Genomic DNA, 22680 nt, shown 5'->3' on the forward strand with positions numbered 1-22680 from the left:
TTACAATCAGTGTAGCTTAGACCTCCTTCCACTCCTTTATTCCTATTGGAACCACCCTGGAGACAGCCCTGACCCTTGTTTTGCATCTTTCTAGCTCAGGTGAGAAGTCAGTGGAAAAGGGTATCCAGCTGACGCCTGAGCAGAGGTTATTATGGGTTATTTCCATGGGCTAGACTTTAAGGACGTCCCATGTTAAGAAAGCGTTACGCCTAGCAAAGTTTGGGGATAAGAGTTCTCACACTGTTCGAAATTGATATGCCACAAATCTTATAATTTTTTTTGGAATGTCTTGAACATACCTAAATTAATGAGTTAATGTTAGTAACTTTTGTTCACAGAGCCAACGGAAAATACGCTACATTTTTATTTTACATAGTCTCTGCATATTTTATAACTGCCTGCATTAAACTGGCAAAAAGAATGTTCTCAGTGTCCCCAATGTTATATATATTCGAGTAAGGAATTGTTAGTTTATAGACGATCTTTGTGCTTGAGTAACTGCATTGGCCAATGAGACTCCTCGGGGGCGTGGATTTCCGGCGGTCTGGTGCGGTCACAGTGCAGAGTGGGCGTTTGTCTCCTACTCTAGCTCATACATGACTTCAGGACTACCGTTACACAAGTTGGGAGACTCCAAGTGGTGAGTTAACAGTCACAGTCCGCAGACAAAGATGACGGAAAGCTCCGCGAATAAACTGCTAAACGGGGACGCCTGTCACCGAACCTCAAACGGTAAAAGGTCGAGTAAAAATGGCTTCGTGAAGAACCACTGTGTGTTTCAGCAGCCACAGAAGTACCGTCGCCCCAGGGAGAAGGTAAGGCCCAACACTCAGGGGGGGACCGTAAACAGCAATGGATGTGTTCGTTACCTCTGCAATAGTTTGAATGAAAAATAATGTTAGTTAATATTCTAATAATGTCTTTATCCCCCAATGTTATCCTTCGACTTTACATTGTTGTTTTGAATATGTTTGCACACAGAAAGTGTGACCCTACATCACCTCATTAGAAAACTGTGTGACATAAGCCTGCTAATGTTTATGAATTGCTATGTTCTACATTACAGCCATATTACAAATTAGTAGACCCCTATTACACCCATGGTACACCGTTATTACACCCAGGTAACACACATTACACTGTTATTAGAACCATATTATGCTCAAGTAAAAGCAATATTACACCTATATTATACTGTTATGAGACCCACATTACACCCATGTAACTCCAATATTACACCCATATTACACCCATATTACACCCATTTTACACTGTTATTACACCCATTTTACACATGGCCTGTCAAATGCCTGTATCCCCCAGGATACAGAGCCCATTGAAGGGTTAATGCCTGTCTAGCATTTTGTTCTGCCCTCGCAATTTGTCCCAATGCGACATTTTTTAAGGTGGCTGTTACCAATTGTAACCCAGAACTATATTTCTCACACTTACATTTTAATTACATGACTTTCGAAATTCTTATTTTGATTACATTGTGGTTTTAAAACCAAATGATATACCCTGTAACCGGTTTTATGTGCTATGAAAGGTGCACTTCCCTATGCGTATTATACTTCTTCTTTTGTGATACCTGCCACCTGATCAGGGATGATTGGGATGGTGACTTTTTGTTGTAACCTTACACTCTGTTGTTTCTCTGTATGTGTGTGTGTGTGTGTGTGTGTGTGTGTGTGTGTGTGTGTGTGTGTGTGTGTGTGTGTGTGTGTGTGTGTGTGTGTGTGTGTGTGTGTGTGTGTGTGTGTGTGTGTGTGTGTGTGTGTGTGTGTGTGTGTGTGTGTGTGTGTGTGTGTGTGTGTGTGTGTGTGTGTGTGTGTGTGCGTGAAGTCAGTTCGGTCTCTGTTTACACTGACTCCAGTGTGAAGAAGAGCAGGGCCCTGTTGTGTTATTATCACCAGAGAAGCTGACTGTCTGTCTCCTGGGAAAGGGGGGGGGGGGGGGTGTAGAGCAGAGCCTGCTTCCTCATGACACTCAAGCAGGAGTGGAATGTCTCCAGGCAATGAAGGGTGTGGTCCCCCCTCACAGTGTTGAATGAAAACCCAGTGTGTGTGTGTGCAGTGGTGGAGGTGGGGTACACACACACATGCCACATTTGTTTTGCTTTTTTGTTGATGTTTTGGTTGAAAACAGACAAGTAATTTAAAAAGCACGTATACTAAACTAAATGCATCTCTCTTATATATGAGAATATCAAATAGTATTCAGCAGAAGCATTAAGCTGCAGGATTGCTGATTTCAACATAAAGTCAATTAGGTCCAGATGCTTTGGCTGACACCAATAACATCCTTTTGCAAATATTGTCTCCAAACAGAGCTGCACGTCACATATTTGTCTTATTCCAAGAAGAAACAGGGAACTACTTACTCAAATTGAGAGTGTCCCTAGTAGGTAGCTTTCGCATACAAAGCAGGCGATGCACTCAAATTCTATTTTCTCTATCTGTTTCACCTGGGGAGAATGTCTGTTTATTCCAAATGTGAAGTAATCGTGGGCACAACTTATGACTGATTCCCCCGCCCCATAGTCTGCATATGGAAAATATTTGAAATGTGTTCCCACGTCACATATCTTCTGAAGGTTATGACACTTAAATGGCATTTTTTAAATGGCCAACCACTTTGCTCAAGTCTGACTTGTCTGTCACTATCTAAGCTTACTAATACTTTAGACTGCACCCACTTAGCAGATATAAATGGTACAGCATTTATACCATTGGCGCTGTTTGTTATGCTTCATCTTTACTTATAGAGCATCTTTGACACCATGCAAATCCAGTCTTTGCGAGGTTAGTCATACTCAGGATCGATATCACCACAGTAAAAGTGACATCATGTTGTGATATGGGCTCTGCCAGTTCTTGATAAGGCAACTGACACTTGACTTCAACATACTTAAGCCTTTGTTTGCAAGAGGAACCAGGGTGTGTAACAAGGGTGTGTTTCTTGAGGCTGTACCTTAAGTGTTTCTCAGATGAGCTAATAAATCGTCTGTCTAAAAACTCTTACTCACAAGTAACGACTTTAGAAGGAATGTATATGCAAGGAACCTATAATCACAGTGATGTATTTTAAAGGTTGGTTCCTAACCTGTCCTGAAATAACATTTAAAACAAATCAAAATACATAGCCTAGCTAACTTATCGCACCGTATTGTATAACCCTGTATCATGATAGCTGATTTTCTTCCATTACACATCGCTGCTATTTAGACCTTTTTACAATATTTCTGAGTCTCTTTGACAAATCAGCTATAAATGTTCTCCTAGGTTTGTGTCCATTGCTGGAAAAGTAATATTTCATTATCAAGCTAGACATAATCCCAATATTGAGTATAAAGTATATATTTTATAAAGATTAAAGAAGAAACTCTCTCTCTCTAATAGCTTTCAGTTGGGATTGTAGTGTCAATATTGCTCAGTAAAATGTAGGCAAAATTGAACATGGTACTATTTTGGCTGGCAGGTAGAGGACTTACTCCCTTATTTACCTACTCTTAGGCCAAATGCAAAACATACACTATGCCCAAAGCTTTCCTGTTACCCCTATAGTGTAATACGATCATCATCTATTGAATTTCCACAGCGTTTAGCTCAGGTCAGGTCTTCCTCTCCTCACTCCCTGTTTCTCCACAGGTATAAATGATTTAGCAAATATGACCTCAGTTAACCTGCATTTAGCCGCTGTGGTCGGCATCAGTACGCAACAGTCTCTTTGAACAGTGTTTTTGTGCTCAAAGCATTTCTTTACTTGGAAATATGGGACTGGTTGGACTGGTTTTAGACTCACACACAAAGTGCAGCGCTCTCCTGTTCCCTGGCTCAGAGGTATTTCTTGGAAGAGCATGACCGGTCACATGAGGCCTGGTTGCTAAGCAGCGGGGCACAGCCTGTAATGAGTAACCACCCTCATTTGTTTAATGCTGCTTTTGTACACAGCCGTTCCACAGTGCACTCCCAAATGATGCTCGTATTTTTTTTATTTCAGCTTTTTTGAGCTCCTGTAGTGTGTGACCACATTTATAGGATCCCAGGATCGATATTTCTACTCATAAAACTTGATGAATTAAAACCATGGATTGATGGTTATTTTCCTGCTCACTGAGCTGTAAAGAAGTGGGCATGGTTAGGTTTCTGTGAATTCATGTTTCTAACTCTTTCCAAGGAAAACACATTATACCACACTGCTGTCCACTAGTGTGTGTTTGTCCAGATCACAATCACAATTTATTGGGCTCTCTTGTAGGGCAGATTTAACAAGTAAACAGACTTAGATCATAGACACACCATTACCCTTTTAAAGGAGAACCCACCAGATGAAAGGCTTAACTTCTAAATATGTGCCCTTGCCTTAGATGGTACTTGGTTTTGTAAAAACTCATTTGTTCATCTTTATTGCCCCCCCCAGAACCAAAATGTCACACGCAACTCCAGCCTGTACAAGAAGCCTTTCTCGGAATCGTTTGAGGAGACGCCTCTTCTGGTGGCCGTGCTCACCTACATGGGCTACGGCATCCTCACCGTCTTCGGCTACCTCAGAGACTTCCTTCGCTACTGGAGCATCGAGAAGTGCAACGTGGCTCAGGAGAAGGAGGAGCAGAAGGTAAAGAAAACCCCATTGCATGCAAATGCTGATTTAAGTGACTTGTATTCAAGATCATTCACTCACTGAGGACCTGAAGCCATGTCAGTCAAATTCATTTAGCCTTTTTTTATTTTGAGAGTTGTAGCTCACCTGCAATTTTGGGACTTTGTTCCTGATGTATGGTGCATAAAAACTGATACCTGAATAACGCTTGTCTAACTGATCCTCGAAAAAAACTGTGGTACAAGTAAAGTTTCGCAAGTCTTCCACACTCTCTGTCACACCTTTTTAATATCTGGTTTGAACAGAAAGTATTTGACTGTGCCCTTATCTGATGCAACACAAAGATGTTCTCTTGAGAATTTTTGGAATAGCTAAGACATGCCATTCAGATATCCAACACTCTACCATACCCCCGCCCCCCCCCTGCAGGATTTCGTCCCACTCTATCAGGACTTCGAGAACTTTTACACCAGGAACTTGTACATGAGGATCCGAGACAACTGGAACAGACCCATCTGTAGCGTCCCCGGTGCTAAGATGGACCTGGTGGAGAGGGCTTCCCACGACTACAACTGGACCTTTGAGTAAGTTACTTCACAGTGGCACCGAGTGTTTGTTGTTGTGTGTGTGTGTGTGTGTGTGTGTGTGTGTGTGTGTGTGTGTGTGTGTGTGTGTGTGTGTGTGTGTGTGTGTGTGTGTGTGGTGTGTGTGTGTGTGTGTGTGTGTGTGTGTGTGTGTGTGTGTGTGTGTGTGTGTGTGTGTGTGTGTGTGTGTGTGTGTGTGTGTGTGTGTGTGTGTGTGTGTGTGTGTGTGTGTGTGTGTGTGTGTGTGTGTGTGTGTGTGTGTGTGTGTGTGTGTGTGTGTGTGTGTGTGTGTGTGTGTGTGTGTGTGTGTGTGTGTGTGTGTGTGCAGGGTTGATACCGTATCAAGGCGTTGTCCATAACTGGCACTATTCCCCCAGAGGTGTGTTTCTGTTCCACTGATTCTTTGCTCAACAGGAAGTTCACTGACCTCTTTCTCTCTGATAATAGGAGTGACGTAAGCCATTCAGAAGCACCAGTATCTATCACATGGTATTGAGCAGAAGCCATGTGCACTGTCATTGAACTCTGACATTTGAAGAGACAAAAAGTCCCAATAACAGCGAATGTTGTGTTATATTTTCCGTATTTATATTATCAAAGTATGATCAGTATAATGTGGTCTCCGCCAGCTCATTCATTGGGACTAGGCCTGGGCAACATATCCATTATTATTTTTATCAACAGTGTGACATGAGACCACAGATTGTCTTAGGTTTTGTTACATGACACAAAAGGGATTCTGAATTTATTTTCTTAGTTTGACCATACATTTACTTTTTTCAAAAACACATTTTTTACATACTGTATAAAAAAAGTCAAAGAAAAAAATAGATTTAAATCCAAATGCAGAAAAATAAAGCTATATAATGTTTATTAATAAATAATAATAATAACACAAATCATCCCACAGCATGATTAAAACAATTACAAATCTATAAATAATAATGATATTAAGGGGAATAAAAAACAAGCGTATTTAGATTAAGATACACAATGATATATATAAAGGTGGCTAGGGGACATAACACTTTTGTTTAAGTTATCATGCACTGTGATAATAGAGGGTAACATTGAACAGGAAATGGTAGCTATGCAACCAGGGCAGTCATGCACACACTTAAAGGTCATTATACTTATTAACCCTCTGATTTTCTCTCTCAGGGACACAGGCAGAGTGGTGAAGGACGTCATCAACATGGGATCATACAACTACCTCGGCTTTGCTGAAAACACTGGAGCTTGTACCGATGCTGCTATCGAAGTCACAAAAAAGTACGGCCCTGGAGTGGGCAGCACTCGCTGTGAGATGGGTGAGTTCTCTTTCTTTAGAAGCTGTCATGATTTTTTTCCTCATCTCATACGGCTTTTATCATAAAGAGTCAATAAATGCTCAAGTGGACCTCAGTTATTACTTTAAAGGCTGCGCCCTCTTTTGTCAGTCGCACTTTCAGCACTACAATACTGGCTACAGGCTTCAAGTGGTTTTGAAGGACCGAAAGGCTGAGTTTGAAATATCGTGAAAGCATTTTGAAAAGCTTTGAAGTTCCAGTCCATTCCATTTCATTTTATTTTGACATGTGCAGCTACTGATAGTTTATCACATCTAATCTTCTTATCTCTAGCAAAAGAAAAGCTAAAGTTCATGGTCTATTTAACTTAAAGGTGCCATGTGAGTATTCATTTTGGATAAACAAAAGCTTTGTTTACATACAGTGTTACTTACCACAACATTGTCTGTGTATTCTTAAAGTCAACCAAAGATGTTTAATTGACATCCTATCCTTATATAACACAAGCAGCATTTGTTATTTGTTCGCCCTCTTTTCTTCCTTGCGTATGCCTCATTGAACAGCATGACGGGGTGTTACTGACACCTGTTGATCAGTGGAATAGCTTGACACCGATGGTGTAACTTGGGATCGCGTTACACTGGTGCGCCTTGATGCACATCCACGATATAAACAAAACCTGGGCCCCATCGTAGAGATAGGGCTCCATAGTGTTTCTAGAGGGTTAAGAGGCCCTATTATACTTTTTGTAGTTTTGCCTTTCCTGTGTAGTGTGTGCAAATGTCTTTCTCTCCCAGACACTCCCCCCTCTGCCTGAAACGCCTCCATTGTTTTACTTGCGCAACCTAATGACATCCCTATGTAATACTTGTCTATTTGCTAGCGCTTCAACACAACAGAGCCGGCCAGCTAACCAATCAGAGCAGCCTGGGCTCTGGTTTCAGACAGAGGGTGAAAAGAGGTGCTGCAGCACAGGCAGTATGAGAAAAATAAAGAGCTTTTTGAACATTAAAGCATGGAGACATGTCACAGTGGAGGCAGAAAACACAAATATGAAGCTTAAAATGAGCATAATAGGGACCCTTAAAAAACTCAAGGGACTCTTTAAGATTGAACAGGTATAAGAAAACAAGTGTTGACCTAAATAGTTCCAACTTATGACAATTTAGCAAATTGCAGTACACTAATAGGACGTTGTAGTTAAACTAATATTTGATTCCTCTCTAGGAAATCTTGACATCCACGAGGAGCTGGAGCAGTTGGTGACCCGGTTTCTGGGTGTTGAGTCATCCTTGGCTTTTGGGATGGGCTTCGCAACAAATTCCATGAACATTCCTGCTCTCACCGGGAAGGTACGGAATTTCATTCACTTCCTTTCTTATGATTTAGATCTCACTGGAACATCCTGCTCCTTTTAATTTGATTACTTTGACAGTGTTTATTTAGTCACAACTACCCTTAGTGGAATTGTTTGGGTATGGGAGTGCCATTAAGCTGTTCAGGAAACAATGCTTCGTGTGTAAAGTAAAAACAAGTTTTCAGATGTACAGCCAATTTCGTAGGGTTCAAACTGTTCCACAGCAAAGTGTCCGTTATAAGCTTTCAAAACATCTCGAGGGCCTTGGGGCTGTAGATTGATATTTGACAGCCACTGTTATTCTAACCTCAACGAACCTCACATGTCAGTCTTTACTCGCGTCTTAACTTGACCTTTTTTCTTTCGCTAGCCAGTTTCGCTTGAACAGGAAGTAGAACTGACAGGCTCGTGTACCTTGTGATTCAAAGAACACATTTCCTGACCACCGCATGAGTGGATAGCAGATGGACTAGGAGGGAGAGATAAACTGGCTGCGAGACAGTAAAGATATGAGTCACTGAGATTGTCACAAGGGTTTATTTATTCTTAACTGTACCTGTCACATTTCCGCTAGCTCATGTCATGCCATAATCATGTGTTGTGTAACAAGCTCATTGAATTATTGGAAAGAGGGAATGGTCTGACCTTTGGAAATGTTAAGGTGTGTTGACTTTAACAGGTCGATAAGGTGTGTTTATTTTGAAACATTATTTATGGTATAATGAACAATTGACTGCGTTTCTACTTATCTGAGGGAGGGAGGAAACCATATCTTTGGGCGTATGTGGCTCAGGGGGGGGAAAGAGTGTTTATCAAGTAAGATCGTCAGTTGTTCAATCCCCAATCCCTCAAGTCAACATGCCAAAGTGTCCTTGGGCAAGATACTTTACCCCAAATTGCTACAGTAGGGATCTCTACAGTATAGAAGAATATGTCATTCAAAGAGGCCCTTCTTTGCCTTTTGGGGGGTTTCCCGCTCCTGTAGTGTTATATAGGCTTTTGTGCATGTAAATGGTCTGCAAAGGCTAAAATCCTTCCAGAGGGGGTTTCTCTTCCACACCCCAGACCCCCGCCTGACCCGCCTCAATTATAATTATTTTGTTACTTCCGTAACATAGTGACATCACTATGTAACACTCGTACCTCTATTGGCCAACCCTCCTACACATTGTTTATGATAGGCTAAGGGGTGGGACATCTCTAAGCGGTTGACCAATCACAACAGAGCCGACCAGCTAACCAATCAGAGCAGCCTGGGCTCTGGTTTCAGACAGAGGGTGAAAAGAGGTGCTGTAGCACAGGCTGTATGAAATAAATAAAGGGCTTTTTGAACATTAAAGCATGGAGACATGTCACAGTGGAGGAACAGAATACAATCATCAACCTCAAAATGTGCATAATAGGGCCCCTTGAATGTAATAATAGGATATCTCCAGGTTAGTGCGTCTATTCATTGCAAAGGGTATACTTAATCACAGAGTATTAAAGTTTCATGTGTAACCCAAACAAGCCTGGATCATTTGCCACACTGCGGGTGTGTTCTGGAACCTTCAGTTTAGTCAACACTAAACACTCCCAGCATGTTAAATCCTGGGGTATTACAATTACGCAAGAAAAGCTCTTATAGAGGGTTGAACTTGAATATTTCTCCCTGAATAGTGTTTGACTTTCCTGGCTAATTAGGGATTGCTTTTTCTCCTAATGTCGAAACCCATTATCAGCTAAGAAATACCAAGCTCTGCAACTAGTTAAAAAATCATATTTTGTATTTCTTTTTTTCAGGGTTGTCTTATTCTGAGTGACGAGCTGAATCACGCGTCGCTGGTGCTGGGGGCCCGCCTGTCTGGCTCCCCAATCCGGGTCTTCAAACACAACAGTGGGTGACCTCTTATACTAATTACATTACCTGATTAGTTACATAGAATTGTGACTCCCACACTATTACGTTTTAAAACTAAAGCGATATTCAAACACGTAACAATTTTAGCATATTTCACAACTAATCTCAGCTCATACTAATAGCCTTAAAACGCATGTCACATGACCATTCACGTACACTGGGCATGCATGTGTCAGAAGTAACAGGAAGCCGATGTTCTACTCTGTACTCTGTGTCATTTTTAATAAAAGGTATTTTTTGATACATCAGACTTACATCTATATTTCCCACACATGCATTCTCACTCAATCAGAGTCACATTCAGTGGAGAAATGTAATTAAAATTGTTTTAAAGCAGCTACTAGGCTACTGCTACGTTACTAATTTATAGCCAACCTCTTTCTCTATCTTTCTCACTGACATAAAATGTACTTAAAAATAAGGAACAATTACAACGTTTTCTACATTAAAGGTCAAAACATTTGGTAAACACGCATAACTTGTTTACCGCTGTGTTTTCTCGTAGGGTAAAACCCCTGTTGTAGTTTAAGAAGAGGCCCCTTTAATAATCCCACAAGAGAAACTTAGTCTCTCACTTTGTTATGATATACATTATACAAAAACATACATGCAGAGGACATATTATCATTCTTCCTAAATACAATACGACTTTTTCTGTTGAGAGGTGTCAGAGCAAAGAGGCTGCCATGTTTTACAGCACCAGGAAGCAGATTGGGTTGAATGACTTGCTCAAGGGCCCTGGAGGTGAACACGCACATCTCCAGTCCACACTCAGTATTTTGGTCCGACTCGAACCGGCGACCCTTACAAAAGGAATGACCTCCCTGTTAACTTCCACCGCTTTCCTCAATGCCGCAAACCCTTGCTTTAAACATTTATATTTCATATTAAATGCAGAATTTAAGGACTCGTTATGACCCAACCAGGAAGTGAATGTGGGTTCTGCATCATTGTCTCCAAAGGTTTCTGTTTCCTCCTCTTCAGACTATGATGCAAGCCTGGAATTTTTGAACTGAAAAGGAAACTAGAAATTGCCACAGAGCATCTTTCAACACTATGAGACAGGAGTTCGCCTTAGTCTGCTTTACCAAACTTTACCCAATGCCAATTTGACTTAACACCGGTTCTCTTACTTCTACAGTTCTAAATGTACTTAACAAAAACGTGATCTCTCTTTTATTTACCATATTGAATCGCACAGCAGTTGTTTTGGCCCAGGATGAACACACACACAGTCACCAGAGATCTTACTGTTGTCCAAGCTCACACTCAAACACCAAGAAGCAGCAGGTCGACTGCTCTCGATGCTTCAAAGGGTCGTGATCATAAAATATTGACACTCATCCATTAATGAAAGAAAGCTCTCGTATAACTTTCGGAGAATAAAAGCTTCACTAAGACTATAAGTGTGTTTTTTGTGTGTTCTAGACATGATAAGCCTAGAGAAGCTGCTGAGAGACGCCATCTCACACGGGCAGCCGAGAACCCACCGACCCTGGAAGAAGATTCTCATTGTGGTGGAGGGAATTTACAGGTATACACTCAAATGTACAGTACTCTTACACATACAAACATACTGTATTTAGTTGATAATAGGTCATAAAAGAGCTAGATAATTAGGTTTAGCTAATTCAAAATTCAGTTTTTATTGCTATTTAACTGTAAGAATTTGAATACCATTACTGTATCTCATTACACTGTGTTTACTGCCAATTACCTGAAACCCACAGCTGTCTGGGGGAGGACATATGAATCTGTATTTAATTTATCTTGTGTATTGCATTGGTCGCATTAGAAGAAACATAAAAATACTCTCAGAAAAAGTCATGTTTAAATATTTATGTTGTATTTGACTTGACATTGCCCTTGGTGTAATTGATATAGCAGGAGTGCTGCATTTATAGGACCTATGACAGGTTTAGTTTATCAATACCTTTTACAATGTGACTCCATCATATTTTAAAGGTTGTTTTATAATATAATGTTGTCCCTTTATTCACTGTAGCAGCAGATAAGTGACTCGTTTATATAGGAAAAAGCACTTTTGGCAGTTTAGAATTCAATGCAGAATCTTTCTGTATTTATTTTACGACTCCCACATGCTGACATTGTTAGAAAAAACTACACATAGACATTGTGTATACCAATTTCACAATATCTAGTTCAGACAGTATTGAGTCATAATAGCCCTTATATCACTTTGTTTAAATATAGAAGATAATGTGGATTTGGAAGTGTGCCCACTCTCCTTCAGGCGTAATGTATTCCTTTCTTCTCTGCAGTGTACTTACTAGAAAGGCAATCAATCCTGTTGATCAATAGAGTGTTCAGAGAAACGGCCTGACCTACTCAGTGCCCTGCGCTAATGCAATGTTAATGAAGTTTCATTTCCACTGGGAATTCCAAAGCAAAAGCTTCAACACCTGCTCATGCTCACACCACACTGCAGCCTTCTGAGGCCCAACATTACTGTACACTGCAGTCTGCCAATTATAATGAAATGTTAAATAAACCAGTTTTATATTGGTCATCTGCTACTGCTTTGTCAGTGCTCGAGTCCTAAAAAATAAATGAGTAAATAAAGTAACATTTCAAATGTTCACTTTTTATGTAACACTTAGATAGGTTTGGCTTATAATGCAGTAGCGTGGTCGTGCTTATTTAAATCTAATGTATTTGCAGTATTCTTGTTTTGTTTTTCTACGCTTGTTTCTTCATGGTTGAATGCACTTATTTGAAGTCGCTTTGCATCAGCTTAAGGAAATGTCGTGAAATGTAATGTATTCTCCATAAAGTAGCTGTGGATAGAATGTTGATAAGGCAGTGAGGAAGCTCATGCAATACAAATAAACTATCTATTGTTGTCTTTTATTGCTATAGAGGAGTTGCGGGACAATCTTGTTTATTTTTGACTGTATTTTTACGTTCTGAAGTATGGAGGGCTCCATCGTGCGTCTGCCTGAAGTCATCGCTCTGAAGAAGCGCTACAAGGCGTACCTCTACCTGGACGAGGCCCACAGTATCGGGGCCCTGGGGCCCAACGGCAAGGGAGTGGTGGACTACTTTGGCCTGGATCCCAAAGATGTTGACATAATGATGGGAACATTCACCAAGAGCTTCGGGGCTGCTGGAGGATACATTGGAGGCAAGAAGGTGGGTGAACTTTTACACAGATAAACCTTAAGCTGTGAGATCAGACAGAGGAATTTGAAACATTCTGTGTTGTTAAAGAAACTATGAAGCATTCGGATTACAGTATGTGGAGCCGTTAGTCATAAACTCGAGGGATTTGAGCTATTTCCACATTGTGTGTCATTCAGTTTTGGTGTTGGTCAACACTGTTTACGGTCAATAGGAAGTTTCGCTTCCTGTTTTCTGAAAACGGTGTAAGCTTTCATTTTCTACAAATCAAAACTCACCTTTAAGAATGGCTTTTAATGTGTAAGTAATGTTGCTTGGTGTATATTTTAAGGCTGTATTTTTTATTATAATGTATGTAAAGAGTACTCTATTGACATGGCTTCTTCAGTTGGCCTATTAATATTTAAAAAGCGGTTATGAAATAATAGAGTTATCATGCCCAAAAAACCCAGATGATGGCGCTTTACCTGAAATATATCTTCCTTAAAAATGAGCAAACTCCTGGTCCACACCTTAAAATCATATTTTCAATTCTAAAGCTGCCTATATAACCAATGATCTTATCCTACATTACAAATCATGTGCTACTGATATTATGTTTTGATCTATACTCAATAAACAAACAGTATTAAAACAGAATTGTACTCACCATCAGCAGCCATAATAACACGCTTTGCATTACTTGGATTTCCTTGTTTATTCATGATGGAAATATTATGATTTTTAAATAAAACTGTATAGTCAGCTTTTTCAGTTAATAAAATATCACTTCTTATAATATTTCAAATATTCTAATAATAATCTCTAAGTCATGTTTGTAAAAATCATCAGTGCTAATACAGAGGCACAACTGTCTCTCTTCTGTCTCTTCTCTTCTCCTGTGTTTACTCACTAACCAAATTAAATATATAGCATCCCCGTTGTTTTTGGAAAATAAAAGGCTTAAGGCTTTAATATGATTTCTCTGTCAGGAGCTGATCGACTACCTGCGGCGCCACTCTCACAGCGCACTGTACGCCACCTCCATGTCACCCCCTGTGATCCAGCAGATAATCACCTCTATGAAGATCATCATGGGAGAGGACGGGACCACACTAGGTAGGTGCCAGAAAAGAGCTCTCATCACTTATTAAAAGTGCAAAGCATCAGTGTTGTACCATAAGAAGAGAAGTCACACAATATATAAGCTTTAATAAAGTGCTGCAGTGATGACGTATTGTTGCAGGCCGACTAGCAAGGGCTCCCTCAATACAAATCTATGTGATTCTCAATTGGATTTTAGAGTATTGCAGAAAATAAAATCTGTGGCAAACACACGTTTATTATACTTACACATTTGACTCAGCAGGATAATCTCAACATATGAACCACTTCATGAAGTGTAAATAAAATCACCAGAAGTAAAAAGCTAAGGGTGGCTAAAAAACAACTACATCTAGTTAAGCTAAAGATGGCTGGTGTTCGGCTATTTCCCGGGTTCCTGGGACTCATTCCTGCACCACTATTTTACTATCCGGTCTAAAAAGATATTTGAACTATGGACACCTTTTACCTTACAGAAGGTATTTAGCTCGTGAAACACACAGAACAAGTATAATTGCAATCTTTTCTTGCTTATTATTTTCCCTTGTTGATTCAGCAATTCTGTCATTTGCAAGCTTTATAGGTCACTCGTGTTTTAAATGAGATCGCATTTGCTCAGTACTGTTTGTACCTGCATTACTTTCCATCGTCGACCACACGATGGCAGTAGAGGCCTGTGTTCCATTCTTCATTCACTCCTCTAACCCAGGCTGTAGCACATGCCTTCCTGACAGATGGTGTTCAGCTTTGCCACCTTTTGTACTTTGACTCCTTGATACTCAGCGTGCTTGTTTGCCTTGGAAATGTTTCATTCCCCGCCAAGAGATAAAGGCTACTATCTATGGCCAACTGGCAATTATTTACTAGTAAATACAGGCCTTATCAAACTCTATGGCATGTGTGAACCCATTCTAGATAAAGTAAATAACAAGGGGGTGGAATTAGACACGTCACATAATCCTCTATTAGTTGTTTTGATTATTTAATATCTTCTAAAAGTTTGACTTGGTTACTTCAGATTTTAAAGGGATTACTTTTGGGAAGAGTTGCTCAGAAAAGTTCCAGGTTATTTTCCAGCCTGTCTTCTCAGCGCTGTTTGGCTAAAACAAGTTGGAAAGCATTGGTCTCTCTGTACAGCAGGATGTTCATTTTCAACACTGATGTGTGGACAGTTCCTTTCCTCTTGTCCGATTCTGCCCAGGCTGATGTAAGGTCTTGAAGTGTTGGTATGTTGACTTCCACCCTCTGCCTTTATGGCTTTCAGATGTGTGTTTCTTTGTGTATGTGCACTTCTTTGCCTCCATGCTGGGTACAAAGCAGCGTGGTGCTCAGGGCCAGAGATCCGTGCAGATCAAACTCTGCTGGACTCATCTCCTACACACACAAACAGGTCACTGAAGTCGTGTTTTTCTTGCAGGGCGGCTCCCCCTTTTACTCTTTACGGGGGCTTGATTGATGCAGCCTCCCTTAAACATGCTGACTTAAGGAGATCAGATTACCTCGCTCCCTGGTCATTCAATCATTAAGCACAGGAATAAACACCTGGAGCAACCTTTAGAGTGTCTTTCTCCAAACTATTTCGAGACCTTACATCAAATCCCAACCTGACAGGTTTTCCTTGTAGAAGACTAACAATGACAGTGTGATTGGTTGCAGCCCTATCACTGTTTGAAATGCAGGCCTTTGAAGCTTCAGACACTGACGTAAAGTAAAAGTGACAGTTGAGCTGCCTGCTAGCGGTTTGTAGCTGAGGACGGCTGCTTATTGTTGGCGGCTCAGGCCTGCATCAAGATGGACATTTGTTGTTTGAAGCTCACATCAATCAAACATGTAGATGGGCCATAAGGGCCAAAGCTTTCTTTAATAAGAATCCTTAAGAGCACTTTGTCTGAATATTATATGCTGCTCTGTCTTTCGCCGACATTGCTGAGAATAGCTTGGGATTTCTGGAGTGTGGAAAAAGAATGTCTGCATAAATATAATGTCAGACTCTGTTGTGTCTCGGGGATGCTTTGAAGCCGCCGTGTTTCTGCTGTTTTTCAGCACGGCCAGGCAGATGTGTGTTGCTGTTGGCGCTCTCTGCCATATGGTTTATTTGTTTGGTTAAGATGCTATCTGTGGAGGCTCAGTCTGAGGATGCAAGTGAGTGTGCATCAGTGTGACACGAGAGGATTGATGCTCCTTTAGTTTTAGCCCCCTTGAGCCTTAAGAAATCCTGGTCATCTTCGAAGGCGAGAACTGTAGCGCTCTCTCTAAATAAGTGTAATATGTGATAAAAATACATGGGCTACGGTCGAAAAGTCAAAAACGTACGACCTGTGCCTCTCCCAACTTTGTCTTTTTTACTTTGATGGAACAAAAGAGCAGTTATATATCGATAATATATCAATATTGGGATTTGAGACTAGATATCGTCTTAGATTTTGAAAATCATTATATTCTAATATCGCATACATTTGATATGTTCCTGGTTTTAAACGCTGCATTACAGTAAAGTGATGTCGTTTTCAGATTATATGATTTGTCTTTTCCCACAAAGTCATTATAATGAGTAATTACAAAAATGTCATTGTGTTCAAATGTTATGAAAGCACCAATAATCAACCCTGCATTTTCATTGCAATATTGATATTGAAGTTGATATTTTTATATATATAAGTTGTTTGGTTGACGTACTGAACTTCTCCGCCTTGTTTTATTAAAATGATATTCAATTTCTTCAAATTAAAAGGAGGCTCAATAGAAGTAAACAGAAATCACCAATGTTGGAAAATCCTGCACTTGACCTCTGATCAAGAGCTGATAATCCAGTTTTATGAAGCGTTCAAGCCAAGAAGATATGAATACCTAAAAATAATGTTACGAAACCTGAACACCCCCACAGGTGTTTTCACTTATTTTGGCTGATTAGGCCTCTGGACAGGTTGCCTGGCACTGCGTGCGGTCACCACATGTTCTAATAACGTGCAACAGGAGAGTGAGGAAAACGCCAATCAGGAATGATGATGACAAGAAGTGTAATCAGGGTAATGAAGTGAAAACACCTGTGTGGGGGCCCCAGGGTGAGAAGGGCCTTTAATCAAAGACGTTACCGGTAGATACTCATTATCACGGTTGTTTAATTACAACAGAACAACCTTTTTACTTTTTTTTTCTCAGCAGTCGGAAATATAGTCTTCACTAAGGTGTCGAGCCACAGTTAAAGTAAAGTATGGTCGGCGTTCAACATTAAGACCTATAGAGTGGTGCAGGAATCATTCTTAAAACCTGGAAATGACTGAATGAAAATAAGGTCTGTGCTGTTAAATATGTAAAAGATGTATGTTGCCACAACATCTTTTTAGACGAGATAGTAACGTGGTGCAGGAATGAGTCCTTAAACATGGGAATTAGTTAGCCGCCTTTAGCTTAGCGGTGACGACACGAAGCCATGCAACTCTGATGTAGTTTGTTTATACACTGAAATAAATTTGAAACGTTGACTTAAATAATTGTATTAGGTTAGGTGAAAGCAATAATATTAAGTTTAAATAAAAACACAATAGGTTCAACTTAATAGTATTGGTTTCAACTAACCTAATACAATTGTGTGGAAACCGTTGACATAATACATTTAATTAAAGTCAATGTTTAACTTTTTGAGTGTTGCCTAACGTTAGCTTTTTACTCCTGAAGCAATAAAGCTTTTAAAAATCATACAATAATACGTTAATATGTGGAAAGTACCCTGCTGAACAAAATGTGTAAGTATCAAAGGTATTTGCCACAAATCTTATTTTCTGAAATATTCAGAAAGCTAATAGAAAAATCCTGTTGCTTTTTTTCGAGGTAGCCATTGCAATGCTAACTTCCCGGTTAGGGTTAAGGTCATCATGACACCACCACTCTTTTGGTTTCTTTAGTCATTTAAAGGGAAATTTCACCCCAAAATCAATAATGCACATTGTACCTGTAGTGCTAGTTATTAAGAGTTGGAGGTTTTTTTTCAAATTACAAACTACACCTGTCTGGTGGTATGGTTGCTTGGTTGTACTCCAGTAGAAATAAAAAAGTAGTTCCTAATTGAAACTTCCCACAACAAGGTCCCTTAAACCTTTGTCCATCCAAGTGTGCGTTGAGTAACAAAATGATCTTAATAAAAGATGTATGAATGTTCTCTCTGTTTATCTTCCCAGGTGCTGACCGCCTCAGACAGCTTTCAGAGAACACCACCTACTTCCGCAGAAGACTCTGCGAAATGGGCTTCATCATCTACGGCAACGACGACTCGCCTGTAGTCCCCTTGATGCTTTACATGCCTGCCAAAATAGGGTATGGGATTCTCTTCAGTTTCATATTATTTGGTATATTTTCCATGCTTCACACAAAAAGGTGGCTATTCTGGCTAATATTTCCAATTAGTTCACATTTGGAAAAGACATAATGGTTTAATTTGAATGACTTTCCGTGCTGTTGTCCCTTTTCTAAATAGAATCTGACTCAATGTGTGGAAAACTGTTTATGATTTAAGATGTGGGAATGGCGGCGGTGGGTCACGTCATAAGTTGGATTTGCCTAATGTTGTCGTTGCTTCTCAGGGCGTTTGGTCGGGAGATGTTGAAGAGAAACATTGGCACGGTGGTCGTCGGATTCCCAGCGACACCCATCATCGAGTCGAGGGCGCGCTTCTGCCTTTCTGCCGCCCATACCAGAGAAATGCTAGACACAGTGAGTCCTTAAATAACACTTGCCCAAACAAAAAACATAGAGAAACGATTCGAAAAGACAAAATGGTGCAATTCTTCTACGAACATTTGAGATTTATTTAGCGAGAATTTACCGTAGTGCACTTTTGGCCCATTTTAAAAAAACAAATAAAGAAATATCTGGCTAGATCTAGATCTTTGGTGGAGGACAGTCTGAAACCTTGACAGTCTTACAGTATAGCTATTGACAGGCTTTAGAAAATCCAAAGTCATGCAAAAATGAAGTTTAATTTATTTTATAACAATTTAATTTGCAGCAGAAACTTCCAATAGATATACCCATAGATTATATCTTTTTTTTATGACTACAATGGTCTGTGGCTGATCATGGGTCATATAATCGGCAGTTCTTTTTACATTTTCTTGCATTTTTCCACTTATTACAGAGGCTTTTTCTCAGATGTGTTGCCATTAAAGGGGCCTCATTTCATCTAAAATGGTGCAGAAAGTTTCCACTTGCCGTTTGGAACAAAACAACTTCATAATTAGCTTGAAAATAACTTTAAAATGGCTATTAGCACGTCAGCATTATCTGCCAAATTGCTTTGCATTTGCTCCTTCATCTCATAAATGCATCAGAAGGATGATCACTTTTTCGGGGGGGGTGAATAAAACTAGTTTCTTGTACAGTATGGGCTCTATGTTCTGAATTTGTTTATACAACTGCAGTTTTCCCTTATTTATCATCAAAGCCTTAAAGAAAAAGACCTCTGATTATGTTCTAAAGGATTTAACAGTTTGAGTTCTCAGCTGTCTATCATCAGATCTGCCTGCTGGCTGACATTTTTCTATATACGTCTGTCCACATACTTGAAGTGTGCCTGTTGAATAATTACGGCTCTCCAATGTGTCCTTTATTATAAAGGAACTTAGAATGCCAAGCTGTCTCCGAGTATTACGGCGCGCGCTCAGACGGAGACTTTTATACGAGCTGCTCTGTCTCTCCGAAGACACTTCATTCATCTTACTGAGGAGCGTGTCAACACCGTTTGTAATAGTCCATTTAAAGGGCATCAGCCTGCCTTTGTAGAGCTCTCGAAGTAGCCGCTTTTTCCGTCTTTGAGGAACAGCGAGGGTCGCCTGTTCCAAAGTATGGGATCAGAAAAGAAAAGAAAAAAAGGTCAGGAGGGAAGGTAAATTGTTTCCAGGTGCCCTGCAGTGTTGCAATGCTTGATGCAGTCTCTTGTGGAAAGACGTGGAGGAGTTTCTGTTCAGTTGTGGTTTTACGCAACGCCTTCTGTTCACCTTTTGCTTTTGGAACCCCCTCTTCGACATGTTTAGTGCGATTAAGGCTTATCACATCATTTATCAAGTTGTTAAGCTATGCATGTAATCTGCTCATATTGACATATTTTTGGCATTTCAATTGATATCATACATGTCGTTTTGGATTGAGATTAATAGCGTTCTTCCTGTGTTTTTTAACAAGGCGCTGGATGCCGCTAATGAAGTGGGCGACCTGCTGCAGCTGAAGTACTCCAGACGTGAGCAGCCTCGTCCCTCGCTTGGATGGATGTCCGAAGAAAACCTGTTTGATTGAGCCACATCCTCTCGCTTCCCTCCGCCCAACTTTACTGTCCCTCCCTCCCTTCATATTTTCTTGCCTGATATCACTGATCTTCCTCTGAGCCAGTCTCTCAACCTCTACTGGGCCATATCACCTCACATCCCACTCCAATGGACTCGCCAGAACCTAAGTCTCAATAGGTCGCTTAAAAACATGCACAGTAGCATCACTCGTTAGCATGCGTGCAGTCTGTGAACTGTATGTCCCTCCTAACTTATTTTTGACCACAACGTCAAGCCTTATAACTGTGTGCACATTGAATGTGTCTGATTTGTGCAATAATAACTAGGAATGTATTTGTAATCAAACAAGTACATCGATATATGTCACGAGTTCATACTCGTGCACTTGGAAGAAGAAAAAACTAATCATAGCTAATACTACGATGAACACAAGAGGAAAAAATATATATGTGTAAATATTATTTATCCACATTTTGGCAATGCTGCCTTAGGGTGGCATCCCAGACCTCAAAGAGATATACAAAATAATGAAGGAGTACATTAGCACATGTACTCCATATGTATTTATCTAAAAGGCTTTTTTTTCTACTTTTACTTGAAGAGAATAGAATATCGGGGTTCTTTCCCTAACCAAAGGATGTATATGTATAGATATGTTTCGTACCTTTTTCTCTTAGAAATGCAATGCAGATGTCCAACAAGAAAACATTTAACAGGGAAAGAATCCCAGGGGAGCAGGAGTAAGGATCATTTTTACTGCTTATTTCCTAAAAATATTTGTAAGCCTTATTTACTGTTTACACCTGCACTCAAAAGCCCATTGTCTTTAACATTTCTGTAAGCTAATTAGCTACACGTGTGATTTATTTAAAAAAATCCTTCTCACTGAAGTGCTTTCATGTGAATCGGCGCAGAGCACATTGCCTCGCTGTGACTTAGATCTGTATGTATGACGACGATGCAGCCATGCCCGTCTGACTTATAGATCGCTTTATTTATTTTGAAATGTCTTAATCATCTTATTTTTGTGAAGAAAAAAAAGGTTTTTATCCGGAAGGCAGCTCCAAATGTGTCTTAGTGTGCGTTTAAACTGATACGTCTTAGCTTCGGTGCCAGCACTACTGATAGGCATTGTGAATGCACAGATGAAGTAGTCACTGGAAGATTTGTACGACTATGCTTCAAATGTCATTGTTTTTGCTTCGTCTTCTGGAATGACGTTCCATATCAACCTGCTTTTATTGTCAAGTGTTTTAAGTTTTTGTCTGACTTTTCTTGTGTGAGGTCACCCCAAACATGGCGCACATGCCACTGTTCATGTGCGTTTTTTATGTTCTACCACTAAATTGATGTGAATTGGAGTGAAGCCAGTCAGAAAGCTGGTCATCGTCTGGCTATGTGACCATTCCTACATATGTTCATCAAAGTGATAAAACTCTAATCAAGTTTAAACAAGCTTGAGTTGATGTTTTGTGGCATTTTAGCACAGCATGCTAACTGTTTGGGGTTTATTTTTTACTGTAAATTCAATTCATTCCAAAATTGCTGTTGTTTTTTTCCCACAGACAATGTCTTGAAATAATGACTCTGTGATGCTTTTAATAAATATAATATAAAAGGTGGAACACATGACTATGATCTGGAATTGCACTCTTCAGAAGTATGCTCTGACATAATAAAAAAGATCGTCAAAGTTTCCTCAAGCTGTCTGAAGCACTATGCAGCATGTTAAGTCTCTACATTTCTGCCTATGGAGGCAAAATTGTAATTGCAACCAGCAACGTGACTGTTTCTCTCAGCCAGGTTTCCCTCATTGAAACTGAGGAATTAAACTCGAGAGAGTTTATAAAAATGTTTGGAACTCTTTGATGTAATATTTCCCGCCTGCCTACCACAAATACCTGCGAACTGACCTGCAGTGACCGCTGGAAACATGCTTATCAGTTGCTTTTGACCTTGGAATTGTATATGGGTTGAAGATAAACCACTTAGAAGAGTTTGCAAAACCATGATGTTTGTTGACCATGCTGTTGGAAACAGGGCTACGAAGATTAAATCACTTTCTTTGTATCAAGTTCTGGAATGGGTTTGTGTTTATTTACAGCATGCACACACACACGGAGTGATGTCACAACTTAAAAGCTTGTGACAAAAAACTGTTTGAAAGCCTATTTGACTGATAAGTCACTGACATCCTGCCATTACCCAGCCTTCCACCTTGGCCAGCCATTCCCTCATGTCTACAAATTGTGTTTTTATAGATAAGAATGCCAATGGGATGGGATGGCTGGTTTTTGAAAATGGCAAAACAAGCCTAGAGAGAATACCATGTAATTTAGGTGATTATAGATTCCAGTAAAATTATGAATCAATGTATATTTCACTTTAAAACTCCCTATAGTAGTATAAGCATTTGATTAAATGTACTTTTTTCCCCACTCCATGCCCT

The 22680-nt window shown here is 40.0% G+C and overlaps 1 protein-coding gene across 1 annotated transcript; it reads left to right on the forward strand.

Moving 5' to 3' along the window:
* Positions 1-593: 593 nt before the first annotated feature.
* On the forward strand, positions 594-22306 carry sptlc2b (serine palmitoyltransferase, long chain base subunit 2b). Its single transcript, XM_034150445.1, has 12 exons — positions 594-815; positions 4423-4617; positions 5032-5186; positions 6348-6496; positions 7703-7827; positions 9615-9708; positions 11161-11266; positions 12666-12885; positions 13845-13971; positions 18132-18267; positions 18534-18663; positions 20131-22306. The coding sequence occupies exons 1-12, from the start codon at positions 672-674 to the stop codon at positions 20239-20241; spliced, it is 1692 nt and encodes a 563-aa protein (XP_034006336.1). The 5' UTR covers positions 594-671; the 3' UTR covers positions 20242-22306.
* The last annotated feature ends 374 nt before the right edge of the window (positions 22307-22680 follow it).

Source organism: Trematomus bernacchii, unplaced genomic scaffold, assembly GCF_902827165.1.
Source record: "Trematomus bernacchii unplaced genomic scaffold, fTreBer1.1, whole genome shotgun sequence".
NCBI lineage: Eukaryota > Metazoa > Chordata > Actinopteri > Perciformes > Nototheniidae > Trematomus > Trematomus bernacchii.